This window comes from Saccoglossus kowalevskii, chromosome 19 (assembly GCF_978046115.1).
Source record: "Saccoglossus kowalevskii chromosome 19, keSacKowa6.1, whole genome shotgun sequence".
NCBI classification, from domain to species: domain Eukaryota; kingdom Metazoa; phylum Hemichordata; class Enteropneusta; family Harrimaniidae; genus Saccoglossus; species Saccoglossus kowalevskii.
Genome location: NC_140659.1, coordinates 27,016,987 through 27,040,088, shown reverse-complemented (window position 1 = coordinate 27,040,088; position 23,102 = coordinate 27,016,987). Strand labels below are relative to the sequence as shown.

The window sequence follows — 23,102 nt, the reverse complement described above, 5'->3', positions numbered from 1 at the left end:
GGTACATTATGGGCGATCGTTGTTTCTTAGGCCGCCATCTTTACTGTTTGTGTAACGTCTGAAATGGCAGAATTAGACAGAACTTATGGGGGTTACAGAATATTCGTTGGCGATTTAGGGCCAAGAGTTGGTAAATATGAGCTAGAGAAAGAGTTTGAGTATTATGGACCGTTGATCAACGTCTGGGTAGCAAGGTGAGTAATCTAATAGTCGTTTGTGATCGCCCAAACTTCATGGAGGAAACGAAAGTAGGTAATGCTGGGATGGCCTGTACATGTACGTATGATACTACTTCCCGACACACAGAGTATGTATACAGGGACAGGGAAGTAACATGTATGTTCACATCGGCTTCATAATTATGTTTTTCTTTTTTGTAGGTCGGTCGGCGTTGAGCTTTCGTATTTTTTCTTGCCATTATCTCGCCTAAGTTCTGTAGCTCTCTTGGTTCCTCTGTATTTGTTGTATTTTCGTAGGGTACTGATCCCCTGCATGTGCATTTACCCCGTAGTCAGCTATTTGTGCTAAATGAAAAAAACCTCACGTGTGTGTCAGAGGTTGAATCACATTGATTGAAAGTAATCTTTGAATGTATATTGTATTATAGCTGTGGAATCATAGCCCTATGTTGCCGACCGCATTATTTACGTGACTGACTCTGGCCGGCCCATAGGGCTATGGGGCCTTGTGCGACTGAATACCGGTTAAAATCCACATGCCAAATTTGGTCGTCGCGAAAATCACATTTTAAGACCTTCGAAAGTACTCACTATGTTTATTTACTTCCAAACAATGACCAGAACCTATTTGCGCTGTGAAATGATGACGGTGGTCATAAAAAATTGACTTTATTTACCGTACACCGAGTCGCAGAAAAATAACAAGACGAAAGACGCCATTTTGTATTCCAGAGTTTATAGCAAATTACGCGAGACCTATAATTTTGTACCACGTGACCGAAATCAGTAGATAAATTGCGTTTATGCAACTAGTTTCTATTATTAAACAAAAATCATACAATTATAAATACTGTATGTGATTGCTTTGTTGGAACAATTAGAATAACGGGAAGAGTGAGTTTTATTCTTCCATCACTGTATCTCATGACCTCCAAACGAGATTACATTTATTCTGCGCTAGGGAGTGTGGGATGTCAATGGCTGCCGTTTTCTCGTAATTTGCTTGGTTTCCGCGGTAATTGTAAAATGTCACAAATTATTGCTTTTTTATAAACACAAATTGCAAACAAAAGTGTGTATGTTATTCATCCAGCGATCAATTCATAATAAAGGTATGTCACACCATCGTAATCGAAAGCAAAAGCGATTTAATTTACGTATGCCAGATTTCTGTTTTTAAACGGTGATAGATCCCGTAGCTCTATGTTCGACGTACAACAACAAAATTTAAAAAAAAGACGTCCAAATGAAATTGTTAGGGCGAAATTCGATTGTAGGTCGCACCAAAGAGCTACGGAACCGCAGCTAATTGTATTATAGCTGTGGGTCAATAACTCTTCTTGCTTCTGTCTTTTGTCTTGTGATGGTATTTTAGTCATTTCTGATATATTTTGTGTCATTAAATTTGTTCATTAATTTTCAGAAATTAGGATTTTTATCAACACAAAAGAGCTGTGGTTCCTGCCATAGACTTGTGTAACACAAACGCGAACGCCAAATGGCATCCAAATAAATCAATCCAATGGTCACCAATCGATAGTACCTATGTTAATTAAACACTCACCTGTGCAAAACCTGTGATAACAATTATCTGTTTTATGTTCTACTTCCCGGGATGATCGTTATCAGATTTGGGGGGCATCGTTGCTTGCAACACAGTGGTACTATTGGTATTGTCAGCCAATTATTTGATGATACAAAAAAAATGTATTACATGTACTTGCTAGATGTACAAAACAAAATTACTGCCACAGTATTGATCAGAACTAATATACAGTGACCCCTCGCTAAGTTACGCCTCAGTCCTGATTTTTATTGTGTTTTGCTGACAGTTTTGAGGTACATTGTAAAACACCTATCTGTACATTGTACTGTCAGTTGATTACTTAGCCTTGAGTACAGTCCAGTAGGTTGGCCTTCTTACGCCATAGACCTTAGAAAGAGAGGGACAGGCAACTGAATTATAAAACAAAGGATTTCACGACATTCAGTGTGCAACGTGGGTTACTACAGTCATAAACAAATGACCAAGCTAAGGAAGCCGTATGCCGTCACTCACAATCGGCCGCGCAGTTTGCAACACGTCTTTCAGTGCTTATCTATTTTTTTGTACTGGTTATTAGGTGATACATATTATATGTAGAGTTACAATTCGTTTTTTTTCATCAGTATAAATTAACTACTCGGCTGATTTTATGTGCGGTGACAAATGGTTGACTAATACTTATTCTGCGACTGCCACATTATCTCCCGTTTTCGGGAAAATAAAAACACTTGTTGTTTGCATTATCGTATTTTCACTTAAATCATACTATTTTCAATGATACTCGCGTATTTTAGTTTTGCTAGTCTATATTTTAAAATCGTAATTCTGAAATTTCCGAACTGTCTGAAAGGCCGTCTGGACAGACTGTTTGAAACCGTGAAAGTCAGCAGCTTACACCGGAAATGGCTGACCCGTTTTGTTTTAGATCGCTGTATTTTCGCCCGACTTGTCAAAAATAAAACATCTGTTGTTCAAATTATTGCATTTTTTACTTGAGTCGTACAATTTTCGAAGTACCGGTAATTAGGGTATTTTAATTTAATGACTTTCTTTACAAAATTTGAAATTCTGAATTTTCGAAACTGTTTGTAAACGTGTGACAATCGTCCGACAACGAAAATGGCTGACCCGATCTTTTTTTGATTGCTTTATTTTCACCCGATTTCTCAAAAATAAAACATCTGTTGTTCAAATTATTGCATTTTTTACTTGAGTCATGCCATTTTCGAAGTAATTAGGGTATTTTATTTTGATAACTTGCTATACAAAAGTCGAAATTACGAATTTTCTAAACTGTTTGAAACCGTGAAAGTCAGCAGCTTTCACCGGAAATGGCTGACCCGGTCTGTTTTAGATCGCTGTATTTTCGCCCGATTTCTCAAAATAAAAACATCTGTTGTTCAAATTATTGCGTTTACTAAATAATTTGGGTATTTTAATTTGTTTACTTGCTTTAAAAAAAGTCGAAATTCTGAATTTTCTAAACTATTTGGAAACGTGTGATACTAAGTGGAAAACTCATTAACATACAATTAGCATATTCATGACCGTCGCTTCAGTAGTCACGCAGGGAAACTCGCGCGTTTTGCGGGATTTCACGAGTGCTGCCGACAGTACAAATAAACAGATGGTTGTTTATTCGTTAATAGAATTGTGAGATTATTTGGAGGATTATAACCCAGGTTAAAACAAAAGAAATAATGTAGTTGCCTGTCCCTCTCTTTCTAAGGTCTATGCTTACGCTGATCATTCGACTCCCACAGTCCTGAGAAGTCCTATAACCGGGAATGGCTGTATCAAGCGATTTAAGATGCGTTCAGCTTTGTGTCTAAAAAAAATAAGCAGATCATTATGTCTAACAATCAGTTAATTACCTTAACTGAAAGCAAAATTACAGAAGATTTTCCACTAAGGTTGATCAAATCGACATTTTCCAACATCAACAGAAAATATACGCAGCTATCTTGTTCTAGACGTATTTATGAACAAAACATTGTTTTGTTGCGAAAAACAAGCTTTCAACAACGTTCCAGTGCTGTAGGTTCATTTTTCGTCCACATGAAAGGTGTTTATAATCGCTAGATTGGTCGATATATGTTTTGGCTGATTACAATCATAACAACTGCCTGAAAGGCTCTCCGTCATAAATTTATAGCCCGGTTTATACAATTTCTCAGGACTGTGAGGGCTGATTGATCAGCAGAAGGAGGCCAATCTACAGGGTTATTGATTACTGAGATACAAAGGGTGACAGCGGTCTGGATGAAGGTGTCAACAGGGGTGTAAATGCATTGTATATGGATAAAAAGCACATATACACACATGGGTTTATTTATAGTAACTATTCTTTATTGATCAACATCACAGGGTGCATGTTCGCATGGATTCAACTCATTGCAAATTTTATAGAGCTTTATCAAAGGGGTTAGTCGAGAAGTAAGTTGTGACACCTTGAGTCAGGCCACCGTCATCTTTTGTATCTCAGTAATTGGCAGCCAGTAACTGTTAAGTTGTCTCCTTCAGCTCTTTAACAGCCAATAAAATACACAATGCGACGAAAAATTGTTCTTTTACTTCAAAACTGTCTGCAAAACGCATGAGAATTTTTGGGAGCCATCAAACTACCCGTGACTTACTATCTGCGACTTACTGAGGCGCAACTTTAGTGAGGGGTCACTGATTTCCTAAAAAACTTTCAATGTGTTTAAAAAATGGTACACAGATGCACTGGGATAATGCACAGGCCAGATTACCAGTAGAATATAGTGAAAATCTGTGCATATTAATTACTTAATTTGCATAATTGGTAAATTTGTAGCCGTTCAACATATTTCAATGGTACTTGGTATGTAGATGCATTGCACAGACTTTATTTAAATATGGTAAGAATCTGTAATATACCTAATTTGCTCTATAATTAGCCAATATTTAGTTATTCAAGTACATGCGTCAACTGTTCATAATGACACATTTCAATGATACACAGATACATTGCTTTTTGGTTGTAAATATTAATTATCTGATTTGCATGAATTCATCATGAGATTTTTACTAATTTTTTTTAAAAAATTCTAAATTTATAACACATGTGCTAATGACACAGAGAGCATAGTTGAAAATGTTTGCTGTGAACAGAAGAAAATAATTTTATTATCAATCTGTCTTTTTGTCAGGAACCCTCCGGGTTTTGCTTTCCTCGTCTTTAAATACAAAGAAGATGCAGAGAAATGTGTGAGATCTATAGATGGAAGGTAAGGAACATTATGCACACTGTCTACGAATCACTGTTACTTTCTGCAAATGGCTTTGTAGTTGATTCCTAAGGTCATTGACACCCTTTAAGGTAGAGGCCTGTGTCATATTTCAAATGGTAGGCTGGTGACATAGACTGAAAAAAGTTGCACATTGTTAAAGGTCCAGGTATACTATAAATACGCTCCTAAACAATAGGATAGTAGTAAACAGCTCCAGCCAAGCTCCGGTAGAAACGTGTTTTCTCGAACTTACAGGTCTATTATGTCGTGCCAAAGTGGATGCATGTGACTATGAATATCACAGCTGTGACTGTGTGTAGTATTTATGACAATAAATAGTGTACGAGCTGAGATTTTGGCAGATAAAAGTAAAAGGGGAAAGGGACGCGCGACTAATCTTGAATAATTACTACTGTCAATCAAAGTCACGTGATGCTGGACCGCTGAAACAGGATGTGTCATAGGCTATGCAAGTGATTAACACCACTCATTAGCATAGCCACACCTCCAATTCACACTTGCCCGGGGCAAGTGAATTGGGCCTTTAATGAAGGCATTCTTTTTGTTGTTCTGAATTATTTTAAAAATCTGGGTTTAAAAATGTCAACGTTTTTTCAAAAGTTTAAAAAAAAAGAAACTAAATCTGTTGACTGATAATTATAGATTATTATTTTTATTTTCAAATAACCGAGGAATTTACGTTGTATATTTTGACACTGAAAAGTTAATTAAACGATGAAAGCAACCACAGTGGTGTTTGACCATTGCATCACAATGCTATCAGCACGTTGATCGTTGAGCGAAACAAAAATTATTTACTTCAGTGTTGAAATATCTTTGGAGAAAAAATGCATTTTTTTACTTTCGTCCACAATGCAAAAAAGCTTGAAATTAATGTACATGTACCAAGAGAACAAATGAAATTGTTACCTTGTTTTACGTGAAAATTAAATTGCACTATTGGGTTTTCATTCCGCTTGGCATGCTGGAAGCGTCTATGTTTTGTCTGTCTTTGTACTTTGCAAGGCTAGTTGATCGCACTTGAGGTAAGTAAACAGAGCCAGAACAGGAAGTCACACACCGCTGCACCGCACTGAGGCCAGCAACTCATTTGCATATATCATCAACAGTGACTTGTCAATTGAAGAGCAACGTAAACAAACTTACTGGACTGCTAATCACATACGCATGCCTCAGTTCCCTATATTTAGTCCCCGTTCGGACGGAGTCCGAAAACGGGGACTTATGTTTTGCCCTGTGTGCGTCCGTCCGTGCGTCCGTGATCACCTGTATCTCGAACATGCATGGACCGATTATGTTCAAACTTCACTCATACATCACACATTATATGGGACATATGCACATGCATTTTTTTCATGATCCGATTAACGATAGCCGAATAGCGGCCATTTTAAGGCCGAAAATGCATCAAAATGGCACATTTTCACCATTCCGGACCCGGATCTCAGTTATGCATGGACGGATTTCGTTCAAATTTGGTACATACATTAAACATAATAGGACCTTGATGCACGTCATTTTTTTTTCCGGATCAAGTTCGAAATGGCCGACTGGCGGCCATTTTGTTTTAAAGAATTCAGTTCTGGATCCGTATCAGAGACATGTCTGGATTGATCAAGTTCAAACTTCACACACACAAGGTACATCATGTCACAAATATGTATGTGCATTTGTTTCATGATCCCATTAACGATAGCCAAATGGCGGCCGCTTTAAGGCCGAAAATGCATTGAAATCGCACATTTTCACCATTCCGGACCCAGATCTCAGTTATGCATGGACGGATTTCATTCAAATTTGGTACATACATTAAACATAATAGGACCTTGATGCACGTCATTTTTTTTTTCAGATCAAGTTCGAAATGGCCGACTGGCGGCCATTTTGTTTTAAAGAATTCAGTTCTGGATCCGTATCCGAGACATGTCTGGATTGATCAAGTTTAAACTTCACACACACAAGGTACATCATGTCACAAATATGTATGTGCATTTGTTTCATGATCCCATTAACGATAGCCAAATGGCGGCCGCTTTAAGGCCGAAAATGCATTGAAATCGCACATTTTCACCATTCCGGACCCAGATCTCAGTTATGCATGGACGGATTTCATTCAAATTTGGTACATACATTAAACATAATAGGACCTTGATGCACGTCATTTTTTTTTTCAGATCAAGTTCGAAATGGCCGACTGGCGGCCATTTTGTTTTAAAGAATTCAGTTCTGGATCCGTATCCGAGACATGTCTGGATTGATCAAGTTCAAACTTCACACACACATGGTGCATCATGTCACAAATAGATATGTGCATTTGTTTCATGATCCGCTTAGCAATAGCTGAATGATGGCCATTTTAAGGCCGAAAATGCATTAAAATCACGTATTTTCACAATTCCAGAACCGGATCTCAGTCATGCATGCATGGATTTTGTTCAGATTTAGTACAATGTGTTGTACATATGCAGGTGCATTTCGGTCATGATCTGCTTTGAATGTATATGTCACTCAAATATGAACGGAACGGGGACGTGTCATTGACAATGACTTGTTTAAATTTGTTTTTTTGAGTGTGTTTTACCACAGACAAAGCTCCGAAATTTTAACGCTATCTAAGTCTGTCTGGGTAAGAAAAAGCAAAAAAAAGTGTCCACGAACCTGCATCTATACTTTAAAAGAAAAGGTCTGATAAATGATACAAATTTGTGGACAAAAACATGCAGTACTGTATATACATGTACAATGTATCTTTATAAAAGTACAACCTGTATTGACAACCACTAGATTTACAGAATCAAATGCAATGAGATATTCATTGGAAAAACATAGCGAATGATTATGAGTGAACACCAGTATAGCGTTGTGCAGTTTGCGTATGAATCCATGTATAAAAATAATGTATTTTACATGTACCGTAAAAACTTGATTAATTCGCGGTCTCTATTAATTCGCGCACCCATTTTATTTTCGAACGCTAATGTATCCTTTTAATTCGCAGCGTTCAAAAACATGTTTAAAATTGTATCCTATTAATTCGCGGTCCAGAATAAAGTGGATAACTCAGAATATATTGCATGAAGACATTAAACATATACATTTTGTTTTTATGTTATCAGTACTTGGTGTCGCCGCAATCGCAGATGATCTCCGTCATCACAGCCTTTCAGTTAGCAAGCAGTTTAGGTTCGATCAAGATTTGACCTGAAAAAAATTATTCCCCCACGACACTACAGATGTCCATCGGTCAGTCAGCACATCGATTACGAATTTCCATGATGTCGCTGGTCGACAGGGTTGCATTGACCATGTGTCCGCCATTTTGGAAAGTGATTTTATTCTATGACGTCGTTTAAGTGAACCGCCCCATGGTGCGTAAATTGACGTTTTTGATTGGTCGGGTGATTGACCTCGTGTCACATTTTCATTATACCGGATTCGGTAAAAACAGAGTTAAGCGGTTATGTACGTTCTATAAATCTAACCTTGCACACATAATCTTGTACTGACGTGTTTTTGTCCAAAAAAGACGTTCCCTTTCATTTAACCCCCAGTTAACTCTTCGCGTTCATGGTATTTGTGAGAGTTGAAAGATTATATATAATTTAAATATCAGTGCATGAACTCTGGAGGTCATTGCCCAATGCTGCACGTAATTCAAACGTGTGGTTATTAGTGTTCAGTCGAAATGTACGTGAATAATGCGATCGAAGTGGGCTACCCAGAGTTTATTATATTATAGTAAAATTTATGTACGTGTATGGTATGTTTATGTTTGCATATTTATTACGAATGCAATGCATTATCAAGTCGGTGATATTGAAATATTCACAGACCCAATACCCTGGGTCAGTGCCCTAACAATAGTAAAAAAAAACAACTAATTATCAGGAACGCAATACATTACGAAGTTGAAATATTCAGAGCCGGTACAATATTGTAAACAAATTTGCGTAATTAGAAAAGCAGTGCACTAAGTAAACGACGTTGATATATTCAAAGCCAGTACAGAGTTGCATACAAGTTGTGTAATTACAGTACCGTAGGATCATGGACGTATCCATGGTCGGATATAATAACAATTTTACTAGATTGACGAGCAGGGCACGAAAGAAAAACGTTGCTAAGGTAACGCGCCAGTTCAGTGCGTGACTTGAGGTCAAACTTCGGTTAACACACACTTGATGTCAGCATCGCCGCGCTGCAAGTTTCGCAAAGAAGTACTTGAAGTTCAATTGCGTCCCAAAATGATGTCGCTGATCACTCAGTTGTGGCAGCGTGTGTTGTGCCATGTCCATGATGTACCCCGTTTCGACTTTGGCTTGCTTTTCCTTCTCAGTGCATGTTCTTGTTCACGTACTGTATAATGCGACTAATGTATTAAAACACTTTGAATTACTTTCAACGCGAAACATTATTTTTTCTAAACATTTTCTGAGACCATTTTTATCAACGCAGGGTTATTTTTCCAGACAAGATGGGCTTCGTAATATCTGCCATAACATCGCCCGGGCGATCTTTTGGTCCACATTTTTCTAAAAAAAAATCGAATCCTCCATAAGATCCCCCAGGGCCAGTATCAGCCGAATCCGGTAGATGAAAGTGCTTGACAAAAAAAACAATCACGTAAACAATGAACACATGGCTACAAAAATGCAATCAACAGGGCAGAAGACCACCTTATCCGAAGCAACACTGAAATAGCAGAACTCATTGCCGATCTGCTTTTAAACGACGACGACGAAGATGGTGATTGGTTTGACGGCTTCCCTGCCGACGACCTGTCGAACAATTAATAATTTGTGTCTGACGGTACTGCCTAGAAAAATAAAAAAAGGCAGTGCAGCCAGACGGCTACTTTGTAGCCACGTGTTCATTGTTTGTTTGTTTGTTTGTGTACAGAGTGACCTTTGCCATTTCACTGTTCCATTTCAAGTGTAACATGGTGCGTGCTCCTTGACGCAGTGCGTGTTCTCTGCTCGACTATACGCCATGAATGTCACTAGCCACGAGTCTCAGAGGCACTAAAACAACGTCCTGTAATCGTGTTCATTGGAAAACAAAACAAATCACTAATAAATTTATGAAAACAGCTCCTTTTTGAATTGATCTAAAAGTACTCTTTTAATTCGCGCACCAAAAACCAATAATTTCCGTTTTTACGCTCTTAATTCGCGCACTTGAAAAAATAATTATTTTTACTACCGCGAATTAATCGAGTTTTTACGGTACATGCATTACATGTCATATGAGACCCACATTAAATATGATGCAACAAGACAAATTTAACTGCCTTTTTGGCTTCATCTTTTCCATTGTTCGGGTTACAGTGTGATGATATCAACCTGCATTTTCTGCTTTTAGAACTGTTTGTGGAAGGCGTGTAAGAGTGGAACATGCTCGTCCGCAGCCGACCAGAAGCAGAAGACCTCCCCCACCAAGTAAATGGGATCCAAGTATGAGATGCTATACATGCGGTGAACGAGGACATTTCGCTAGAGATTGTGAAAAAGAACGTCGTTATGGACGTCATAGCAGGTACATGTGTGTCTTTACTTTTATTTGTTTCGATAATCATGCATTTCTGTGTTGAATTCTTGAATTATTAACTTATGATAGCTGATGTGGAAAAAAGAAGATGTGTATTGTGTGTTGTAGAAGTTTGTCTCGATTTTGTTGTGTTAGTATAATATTTGAGTTAAAGAGATCTTGAGATATAGAAATTGTAATTTATGCTGAAATGTTCTGCTGTTGCCGGGCATTATTAACATTTCTTTCTTTCATGTTATTAATTTTTTTTTCATTTTTTGTGCAATAACTGCTTGTTATTCAGGGAAACGGAAAATGTTATTCGAAAACCAAACCATACTGACCCAAACCTATTTGAAATCTTCGGTATAGAACTAGAGTGGCTGATATTTGCCGCTGTCAGTGAATCACCAATTCAGCAGCATGCCTTGTACAAAACCAAAGAAATGGCTGGCATCATAACGAGTTTCTTCGACCAAACGATCACAAGCAGGATAGCCCCAGTTAGAAAGTGCATTTACCCGCTCTGAATCGTAGTGCACAGACAGCAAGGTGCTGACCCACCCAACCAGAATAGTTCACCTACTTGACTTACTCAACCCAGTGTTGTTGTACCTCTGGTCATAATGTCATGTATACACAATCCATAAAAACATGTCTACCAATGCAGTAGGTAAATAAACAATGCAACTCATTTTTTTTATATCAATTCTGTCGAAAGGGTCCCCGGCAAGTTTACTTTGTATATGTGTTGTGATAGTCTTTGGTCTAAACTGTAGATGGCTGTTAATTCTCATATTATCTTGCTATTCTGAGAAAATCATGCTTCTGGTTTATTCAATGAGAAAATCCCCATCGTCCATAAAGTAGAATCAAAATGATGTCTTACCCCGGTAACACATGCCAGCTGAAATCCAAAAAAAAAGTGAGAAAAAAACTGCCTCAGCAGTGTGTGTGCAAATCAAAATCTCACTATAAACTGACTATTTGCCAAGAGTATTAAGAGGCTTTTACTTGTGGATTATTGGCTATCACATCTACATAATTTTGTTTTCTGTTTTTTTTCTGTAGTGATCTTTATGTTAAGTGCAGGGTCTCATGGATTTTGAAAACCATTTTCTATAAAATCTTTGTCATGTGATGAGAATATTGTTTATAATATTTGTTTTCAAACATTGCACGTCTTGTATAAGGCTAAAGTGAAGTAGTCATAAAAGTGTTTCATAATTTGTAATAGAATGTGACAAGTTTTCAATTTTTTTTATTTGATTTAAATAATTCTGTTTGACAAAAGAAGTTTCACCATTTTGGCCTAGTTGCAAATTTCTGTATAACTTACACAATTCCAGGCACTGATTTGACGCTGAAGTAGTTCTAGATGTTGATAACTTACTACAGTAGGTTACACATTTTGTTTTCACATTTACTGAAGTTGTAACTAGAAATATAAACATCGACTGCAAATCAGAGGAATAATTGACAGATATTGCCTACAATGTTTTCTATTTTTGCTACAAAGCCAGGTACAGCTAGACTTTGAGGCGTGTCTGTCTTTCATTCACTTTTGGGCAGTCATCGTGTAGATTGCGTGTCTACAAATCGGCATTTGTCCAAGTTGTTTAAGCACCACGATGGAGAAGCAAGGAGTCAAAAAAACAGTTGAAGTGAGAACAAGAGTTGTCGATTTGTATTTTCATGGACTGTCATTTGCTGAGATTGGAGATCGAAATGGTGTTTCAAAGCAGGCACTTATAATATCGTCAAACGGTTTGTTACCACCGAGAGTATCCTGCCAAGAAACTGACAACATGTCGAATATTATAAAGCATTTACGGGCGGGAAATTCGACAAAAACTACTTGTGTACGGTGACAACCCTCCCTTGATGTGTGATCGTGTATTGCCAGCCTGAGTGATAAGCTTTTCAAAGCGATTATTTGGTGGCACATCAACCTTTTGGTTCTCATCGTCGAGAATTAATAATCGAATAACACCCATTCTACTTATGTATTCAATTTCATTATTGATATACTGGATGAAGTCTTTATAGGACATTTGTTGCAGGCAGCTTTCAGTTATATGCATCGACGTGATACGGATATTTCCGTAGTAGGAATAATGAATGCGCTTTGATCAATAATTCTGTCATGATCAGTCGGTCAGCTGGTTCTGTAAAGTAACGTTCTTTACAGTGCCACCACTGTATGCACCCTCTCACTGAATTAACATGTGACGCAAATTGACGTACAAAACTAAGTTGAGAGCCTTGATCGTTTATTGGAAGAGAAATTCAAAACTAATGTACTGCCACTTTTATGGGCGGAGTTTTCTTCCGGTGCGCTTCAAATTGCAGACATGCTGTCTGCATTATTTGTAACAACTTCTGTAAATGTGAAAACAAAGTGTGTAACCTATTGTAGTAAGTTATCAACATCTAGCACTACTTTGGCGTCAAATCAGTGCCTGGAATTGCTGTAAGAAGTACAAGATACAAAATGTACATTTTGTAGTTGTCTTGGAATTTGGAATTTTGCTACCCTGCATTTAATTCATACTGATATCAGGTTGATGAGAATTAAGTAAGCAGACTGCGTATACACATTGCATGACTAAAAAGTTGTATTTTGAGATGGCACTGTTATGTTTATTGATGTTTTGGAACTATAGCATAATTTCTTATATATACGTGACAATTTTTTATGGCAGGAAATAGCATCCATATTATTCAAATGTTATTTTCGACATGGTTTAAGTTGGTGGTAGTTTCCCCTTTGATTTTTTCATTTAATTTTTTTTTTTTTATACTTTTGAATTGTGTAACGATGCGTGAAGATTCACTAAGATTTTCCGTTTTAAATACTGTAGTTCGCAGGAATGTGAACAAGGGTGCAGTGAACGTTTCACAAATAATTCCAGTAATTTGCATACATCCTATCATTGAATCATACTGTTGTTGTTCCAAAACTCAAACAAATCTACGTCATCTCAGAATGCAGATATCTGTGTAGCAATTCACTCTACGATGATGCTAGTTTATGGTAGGTGGTATTTGGATACATTTATTTCTGCAAAGTTTAGTTTTGGATATTTTTTTGCATTTTCCAGGTCCCGATCTCGTGAACGCAGCAGCCGGTATTACTCGCGTAGCAGGTCAGTGTGGTTTTGATTGCTTATTAAAATTTAATCAAAACACATCATCGAATCATAGTGTTGACAGATTTTGCTTATTGTATGTTTATCACAGGAGCCGTAGCCGATCTCGCTCAAGATCTCCTTATGCCCGAAGTCGTTCATTGTCACCAAGACACAGATAAGCTGGTACGTATGGTACATTTCATGGAATTTATATATTATTTTGACCATTTTTTCATGTTTTTCACCGTTTTTGTTTTTTTCAAAAATACATCACTTCAAAAGTGAAAGGTCTAACATGGTTCTAAAACTGGCATCACATGATTTTTTTAATTAGCAGTTTTTAAAAGATAAACTGAGCATTGAAGAATAATTTATCATTTTTTAAGGTGATAACAGCTCATTTTGTTTCCCATTCATGCTAGCCACAATAAACATTGTGCTTGAAATATTACGGTGCTGAATAAAATTTGTTTTGCTTTCAATTTATGCCAAGACTGATTTTTTTTTTTTTTAAATCTAGCTCTCTGAGCTGTAACCATACCACTATCATACAATTGGTGTCATGACTTGTCTCATTTCATACCATGTCATACCACTATCATTCAATTTGCATCATTTCCCAAAATGCTAGCTGAATTCCTGAGAATTTTCTAAACAAGCAATTTTAATAGTTTTTCTATGTTTATTTGCAGGGAATAGCCAAGGATGTGATGGTCATACTTCATAGTCACCCCTGCAACAAAACAACGTACAAGACTGAATATATTCTTGTTTTTTTTTCATTTTAGTTTTTCTGTTGTATGTGATATATATCCAAGTTAATCTCTTTACTGTTGGACATGCTAGTATGTTAGCCTTGTTGGTGTCTAAACTATGTACATGTATGAGATGTACATGTTTTGGATTACCATGCTATGTCTGTATAGCAGAGATTTCCTATATATTGATGAAACACTGATGTTCTGAATTTTACATATGGATCGAGGTCTGCATCTGTTGACAGACTCAGTCTTATCAGTTTTTCCTACGCAGGTGACCACTCTATATGATTCAGTTTTACTTTTCTAACTTTAAAAAATATTCAAGGACACTGAAGATCAATGGTGCATTAGTTTCAGATGGCATTGTATATTGACTTAGTGTACCATATTTACTCTATTAGAAACGCCTCTCTAATAAAAGTGTATGTGAACCAACAGTTCCTTGTATTGTATCCGGGGTCATTAAAATATGATTTATTTTGACCAAACACACACCTCTGTAATTTACACAAGTGCATACAATACTACAGTAATAGGACAAATACGGTAGATAGACTTCATGCTATCAAACTTCCACAGTTACCCTTCAGAAACTTAGCAGAGATGATTTAAGTGATATACAAATAAAAGGAACATGAAACAAGTAACAGATTGAGGGAGATAATCGACAAGAAAATACATTTGAAGGACTTTATTTGCTGTAGCAAATCTAGTATGAATATACACTATTTTACATTTTGTATTAAGATAGTCATGGAGATCACATTTCTGGTACTTATTCTATGTTACGATTTTCATCCTAAATTGAATTACATTTTGCAGATAATCATTAAATATTGGCAACATTCAGTTAAATTGGGGTTTTAGTATAATAATAGTTTCAGAGGTTTCTGTTTATTTTTTATTCACTGTTTATCTACTGCAGGAGTATTTACTGTGTGTTTTATGCAGATTTTATGTTGCAGATATATTTACTAGTTTTTAATTCACTGGTTTATGAAGTACACAATACATTCTAGTGTTGAATTTACAGATTCTCTGGGTTTTAGTTTAGTACGTTTCGTTATCAGCGAAAATAAAACCCAGCGAATATAAATAAGCTCTACATAGTACGTGGTATACCAGTAAATTAAATATATTAACACTACTGGCATAGCAAAGATGGGAGGTTTGTTTTCTGTTCATTTTTAGTTTTACTGCAAATAATATTTAGACCTAAAAATGCATGATCTGCTTTTTTCGCCAATTTTTCTTTAATATTTTTAATACATATGGTATATGGGCCGAAAATATGTTTGTGGTGCCAAATGAAGAAGCACTAGTCATATGTCACGTAGCATATACATGTATTATAATAATAATTCATTTTCCAGCTGTCTGTACTGTGTGTTCATTTGGTACCACAAAGCTCAGTATTTCATGGATTTAAAAATGTGCAACTATTGAAAAAAAAAAAATCAGCTCCTGCATTTAAATATTTTTATTCCTGATGTGAAAAAAAAACAACATTGTTTCCTATTTGTTTTTTGGGAGAGATTTTCAGGGCAATGTTTCTATTGTTGCAGATATGTTACAGATATGCTACTTACATTGTCTACAGGCTACTAGTTTTATGGAAAGGTATTTTTAATGCACTTTTATTTGTACATTCACAATTTATTTCAGTTGTCTACTTTACAAATAAATTGTTTTACATTTGATTAGTCTGTGTGTCTTTATACATGTACCTGCCCTGGTTGTACAAAAAGCATGATGGGCAATTTACCCTCAAATTCAATTGAAGATCAGATACGACATTGGACTTGCCCAGAAATAAAAAAAATTTGAAGATGTGTTAAAAAAATAATTACAACTTTCAACAATATTCTTAGTATGAGTTGACATATGTTTAGTTAAATGTTCGAGTTTGAGTGTGTTTACAACTGTAAATGCCATAGTTTTTGTCAGCATATTGTAAACTCACTAGGCAGATTAATGACTTGTACCATGAAGGAAACTACAAAATTGAATAATTTGGTAATCAGTTGCAGTGCTGAACGTGTGTAATTTAAATAAATTCGAAAGAGGTATTGTACGCCTTTTCATTCACTCATGAATAATTCATGTGCTTTCTAATGCACACTTTTTTGAGATAGGAAATCCCATAACTCATTAGAGGCTCTTACTGCCGTGGTTGATGTGGGTTCACACCCGAGACGTTGCTCTGCAACTAAAGCTGCTCACTCCTGGCCAACATGCAAGGTCATATTTACAATAGCGGTTTACAAAATATGCTACAGTTACGTAGTTGCAACAATGTCGATTTGCAAAATATGTCAGTTATCTGTAGCAATTACACTTGCCCTATTAGTGCAGCTGTAGAAATTACACTTTGCCTGTTTACAATTAGATTAAAGACAAAGAGATAGATTTACTGAAATAAACCAATGACCAGAACAATTGATTGCACGGCCACAAGAGTGGAATACTGTAAAGATTTTGTGGGTGTTTTGTATAGAATTTATTTTCACTGATTTTTGGCTAGTTGAATCTAAAATATAGAAAAAAGGTATATTTGCTGGATTTTCTCTAAATCATTCCTTGAGCAAAAATTTGTTGCAAGCAAGTATTTTACAGTAATCAAGAATACAAGGCTATTTTTAGGTAATGCCAAGCTTTTTCTGGCCTGAATTTAAACAAAGTGGCCATTGTAAAATCCTTCTGGGGGTCTAGACATTCTGGTTTTTTTTGTTGTAGCATGGAATTTAGTATTAAAGTGGGGGAGTTGTCACATACACATGCCTCATAGCGTGTCATTGTTTACAAACAAGCACCTACTCACGAGCCTTTGCGTTCTTGGTGTGTGTTATCATCGCTTGGGACTCAATTCACGCACATGACACCCTACCGCTTTAAGCATTTGTACATGCATATAAAATGCATTACTGTATGCAAAGCTCTTTATGGTTATACTAATTGACGTGATGTTGTGATTGTAGTATCTATGGCCCAAGTTTTTCACAGGAAAAATAAAATAATTTTTATCAATCATATGGTTTGGTTGCTTTTTGGATTTCTGGCAAAAATACGGTGGCTTGTCAGGGCCATTCACTGGTTTTCGAATTTCTCATTTTTACCTGTATTTTTCGGCTTCATTTCTGACAATTTCACTTTAATTTACACAGCGGTGAGAATAATTTTTTTTCACAATGGAAATATTTACACTGCGGTGGAAATAATTTAACCCCGGTGAGAATAATTTTCTGCATAATGTCAAATTTCCAACATTTTCACTTTAACACCATTTACACCTCAGAGAAAATTATTTGCACCGCGGTTTAAATATTCTCACCGTGGTGCAAATATTATCAGAAATTCGAAATGAAGCCGAAAAATACAGGGGGAAAATGTGAGAAATTTTAAAAACAGTGAATGGCCTTAACAAGCCACAAAATAATTTTGCGGCTGATCTGCACTGGCTCGGAAGATGAATTCTGATTGGCTAAAAAAACAAAAAAACTTGTGGCGTTGAATGCACGTTCATTGTCAGTATTGTTATGCAAATTCAAACTAGCTAATCATTTACAACCTTCCGAGCCAGTGCAGATTAGCCCTAATTTTGATCAGTTGTGTGGATCAGTTTCCATTTTGGATTTTCTGTAAAAACATTTTGCTCATTGCCATTCTTTCGTCAAGTAATTTTTGAACACCGTATTTATTGACCATGATATGAGCCAATGCACCAATTTTTGAAATAACATTAAAAACCAAGTGAAGGACAAATATTTTGCACAGTTCTGCCATCGCCCCGCCCAGAGTTTCTAATGGTCCACCCCTAATAAAGAAGAAAGATTTTATCATAAAACTGTGGGAGGGCAGTATGATTTAAAATGGCGGACGACGCAGCAACTCGGAGACGTGAGGCGAGGAGAAGACGGATTTTGATGAATTCTGAAGGTCGATTAAAGAAGGTGTTGGACCTCAACAAACTGAAACCAGGTACTGACTCCAACCTTTAATTTCATGTTCACGATTGTGATATAGACGGAACTACATGACAATTAGCCTTGAGTACAGTCCTGTAGTACTTCCGCTGATAATTCGGCCCCACAGTACCGAAAAGTCGTATAGACCGGGAATTCGACACTATGTGAATGGCTATGCAACAACAAAGTGGCGACATATTTATAAACAAAACGTCGTTTCGTTGCGTAAAACCATGGTAAAACTAACTTTCGTCAACGTTCGGCCACGTTCATTTTGTTCACACTTGAAGACAAATGGTCGCCGAACTATGTTTGCGTTAAAAATAGATAAAAACGTCGATATTTGGGTCATTTACAGCAAGTCTCAGAAGTATTGAGGCATCCAATTTGCAAACTCGCTAACGATATTCATACTGTATTATACAAATTTGATTACTGGCAATCGGAGAAATCAAACACTGCTCAAAGACAAGATACAGGCAAATTTGGAGCAAGGGATGGGCCCATGGATTAGCCAATGTGAACCAATAGTGGTTGGTGGGCGCTGAGGTGGACCAGTACGGTATGTTACTTTACTCTCAAGACATTTCCCAAAGGCAATTTAGGCTAAAAATATATTAAAAATAATAATAATAACTTTATTACACTACCGAACCATCAGCGGGTTCAGTATGGTAAATAAAAAGTATTACAAGACTAGGACAATTCTAAATACAATACAATACAATACAGTAATAACAAATACAATAATTAGAAAAAAAAAAATAAAGACTGAGTTAAAAAATAATTGTAACTTTATTTTATAGATGTTGAACCAGAGGCTAAAGAAGTAATTGTGGTTGACAAGGAAAGAGAACAATTTGTTGATGTAGACAATAAAAACAATGCTGTTGTGGACAATTCTGATTACGCTGTGTTTAATAGCACCACCCAACTTGATTCAATACTCAGCTGTGTAAGTGAACCCGAGGAGAAATCCTTATTCAGCAATATCCAAGCAACCAGCGTTGAAACTGATGAAGATGAAAAAGGTACTTTGGAAACAACATTACAGAAGAGGGAAGAGTCTGATGAGAAAGCAAAAAAAAATTGTTGTGGTCGGAAGGCAGAATTAGTTGCAAATTCGGAAACAAAAGAAAATTGCGATGATGAAAATGTGACAAAGCTTCTGCAAGATGAGGTCACTTCAGAGAGAAGTGGCAGTAGTGACATCATAAACTGTAATGGTGATGTCATCAACGAATCTCTTCATACTCATTTGAGGACAGAACTTGACACTCCCAGTACGCCTCTGATTACACCTCTACAAAAGACCAAACAAAAACCACAGAAATCGTATGTTAGAGAGCTAATGGCTCTCATAGTAGGCATAGTTGTACGGCTCATCCTAGCAGTCAATGTCATCAACATCAAGGTAAGCCAGGAGATTTCATTTGTATGGTTACTATGTAAATATGTAATTGTACATGTATGAGGAAATTACAAGATTGGGTCATCCTTTTTTAATAATTTATGCATAATTAGACTAAATATAACTGCTATGACCATTTTTGTATTTGACCACAGTTTCGAGAGTCTTTGCAGTATGTGTGTCAGGTATCTTCAGTCATTAGATTTCAATGTAACTTTGTACATATTTGTTGTTAATACCTGTTTTGGGCGAAGTCTGTCTGTCCATCTGGAGCCATTTCTCAGATATGCTGTGACCAAACTCGTTCAAACTTAACATAAAGATAATGTATGATTACTTATATTTGCACATCAATTTTTATGACAATTTGATCAAATATGGCCATCTGGTGGTCATTTTGGACCTATCATTGGCTCAATGATCTTGAATATGGGCAGGTCGATTTCATTCAAACTTTGTATCATGATTTTGCATATTGGGTTACAGGTGCATTGTTCTCCCTAGAAAATTGTCTCAGGTTTGTGACTAATTTGCATATTAATTTGCATACTAATTAATATGATGTAGTTATATATTTTTAAATAAACAATATTTACTGTATACAATGAAACACATTTAGTTACTAATACCGGTAATTAAAATGAGATATATTGCCAGAATTAATATTAATATTTTTAATTGTTTACAATTGTATACAATTTATATCTGGATTTTTGAAAAAAAAATTATAACTATGAAATCATCATCATCATTAAAATTGAGGATTACGTGAATTTGACCCCCTCCCTCCCCAATCTTTTGTTTTACTGCTTCCTTTGTACATGTGTTGTTAAATCGCAGTCTTTAAACATGTCCTCATTCAAACTTTGTAACATGATCTTGCATATTAGGTTACAGTAACATGTCAACTTGTTTTTGAGATTCAAACAAAAATGGCTGACTGGCAACCGTTTTGTTTTTATTCATGTTTGTGCTGGTTCCTGACTAATACATCGTCTGATTCTGATTAAAGTTTGCACAGAAGTACTGTCTCCATATATAGTACAATACAATTTGTTATTTTGTGATTTGATCAAATTCAATGAATTGATATTTGATTGATTGCTAAACATATATTAAGAAATAAAATGTGCATTGCAAACTTTCTTGTTTCGCAGTTTAATCAAATTTTCAGGAGTTTTGCATACAGTGGTTAAAACTTGTCATTTTTAACATATGTTTCTTTAATAAAGCTCACATTATTTGTTTGAACTCAGTATAATGCTGGCATTTATTCGGTTACACAGTTTTCACCTAGTAAACCAAATATTTTCGGCAAGAACAGAATGCATCACTATAGTAGCAAATAATCTCATAATTGTGAATGGCTACTAGTGAGGGACAATATTTTGATACAGAAAGGGGACTGTGCATTCTCAATTCTTGTTTCATTTATGTACACACATCTTCTTCAGAACAAGTAAATTAATTGTTTACATTTATATTTGAAAGCAAAATTACTGTGTCTTTTATTTCTACTTTAATTCTTGATTTAATTTTGTTTAATTTTGTCTGTCTGTCTTTTCCCTTACAGTATGTATTGATGCCATTTTTTACTGTGGAAGCAGCTGCTCTGACTATTCATGTCATGTGCCAGGTAACGTCCAGTTTAGCATATAGCAGAATACATACAATATTTCCGCTCTTGTAGTGTAATAGCGATACTTATGAGTCATCAATTCATTCATTTTGGTTGGTCACAACTGATCTACAGTACAATTTGATTGAATTTAATATTTATCTGATTTAAGTCGGGCTAAATACTTGTTATTTTATAGGAATATTATAAGAATATCACAAAGTATGCAGTATTCTGTAATAATGAACAATTTTGGTTAGATGTATGTGAAAAAAAAGTATTGTGCATTTTCAAAAAAAAAAAAATTTTCCTAACCTAGTTTCCAAACAACCACATGTAAAACAAAGTTTAAGGCCAAATATAAAGAAAATAGTGTGTTACCAGTAACCTGATATTTAAATATAAATAATATGTTAAATAAGAGATGTACCTATCCTATTTTCGTTTTCTTTGTTACCATTGTCAAGTGTAATGTAAACAAAGGATAGTGTGCAAATTTGAAACATATTAAATCTTGTTATGAGAAATTTCAAATTTGTTAACCTATTTCGAATGAATGCAAATGCAGAACATATTTTCCTAGTGTTTTCAGTACTTAGATGTATTATTACAATTCTTGTTATATTTCAGGACAAATCACTCATCCCTTCATCTGGTTTGGTGACTATGGCTCTGATGCTTTGTGGATTTCAGCAGAAAACATTAGAGAAGATTTCCATAGCAGTTTATTACATTTCAAACATTTCAACAGACTTGGCAGTGTATTTATTTTCCTTCATTATGGTTCATTCCATGCTAGATATATTGAACTAAACTAACAAGATTAGGGCTTATACTACAATTATATTCATCATAGACGACAATGTAAAGCAGAGCAATTTTACACATATACAAATCATAATTTAAAGCGAGAGGGTTGTCACCTGTGCATGTGCAGGAATAGAATCCCAAGCGATGTTAACAACGCATGCTAAAAACGCAAAGGCTCATGAGTAGACGCTTGTTTGTAAACAATGACCCGCTTTAAAATGTATGCATGTTGATTTGTGTCATCAACATTTTAACATGTCATCAACCACTTCTAAGGCACGCCTGAACCAATTGTTGGTATTGATATCAGTACATATGGTGGTGGTTAATTTTTGTCATTTAAAAGACTTGCCATTATGTTTTCGAGCAATTGTTCAACCCATTTCTCACATACTGTACTCTTTTACTGACTTTTTTAGCTCCGCTGTCGACTTTGTCGAGCGGAGCTTATCATATGAGTGATTGTCCGTCGTCGTCGTCCGTGTCAATGTTTTACTTTTTCGACTTCTTCTTGAAAACTACAAGCCTAAATGCTTTGATACTTGGTGTATATGTACCTTGGGTAGACCTCTCTTAGGTTTGTTCATTTCATGTTGATATCTTTAATTCTCTAATTTTGGTGAATATTTTTGTCATTTTTGGTAAAAACTGATATTTTCGACTTCTTGTTAAAAACCGCAAGTGCAATTGCTTTGATATTACATCTATAGGTACTACATGTAGACCTCTCTCAGATTTGTTAATTTTGTAATGATATCTTTAATTCTCTAATTTTGGTGAATATTTTTGTCATTTTTGGTAAAAAGTGATATTTTCGACTTCTTGTTAAAAACCGCAAGTGCAATTGCTTTGATATTACATATATAGGTACTACATG

At 35.8% G+C, this 23,102-nt stretch overlaps 2 protein-coding genes across 3 annotated transcripts; both read left to right on the top strand.

Annotated features, from left to right (window-relative positions):
• The first annotated feature begins 12 nt into the window (after positions 1-12).
• On the top strand, positions 13-16,121 carry LOC144362079 (serine/arginine-rich splicing factor 7-like). Of its 2 annotated transcripts, XM_085493495.1 has the most exons (6): positions 13-194; positions 4,899-4,976; positions 10,362-10,535; positions 13,631-13,675; positions 13,770-13,843; positions 14,353-16,121. In XM_085493495.1, exons 1-5 carry the CDS (start codon positions 64-66, stop codon positions 13,837-13,839), a joined length of 498 nt encoding a protein of 165 aa, XP_085349621.1. In that variant the 5' UTR covers positions 13-63; the 3' UTR covers positions 13,840-13,843; positions 14,353-16,121. The 2 variants fall into 2 exon arrangements, with proteins under 2 accessions (XP_085349621.1, XP_085349619.1); XM_085493493.1 differs by lacking the exons at positions 13,631-13,675; positions 13,770-13,843; positions 14,353-16,121 and adding an exon at positions 10,831-11,192.
• Positions 16,122-18,262: 2,141 nt separating this feature from the next.
• On the top strand, positions 18,263-22,691 carry LOC100369103 (uncharacterized). Its single transcript, XM_002739965.4, has 4 exons — positions 18,263-18,399; positions 19,193-19,800; positions 21,371-21,433; positions 22,046-22,691. The coding sequence occupies exons 1-4, from the start codon at positions 18,291-18,293 to the stop codon at positions 22,226-22,228; spliced, it is 963 nt and encodes a 320-aa protein (XP_002740011.2). The 5' UTR covers positions 18,263-18,290; the 3' UTR covers positions 22,229-22,691.
• Positions 22,692-23,102: the final 411 nt, after the last annotated feature.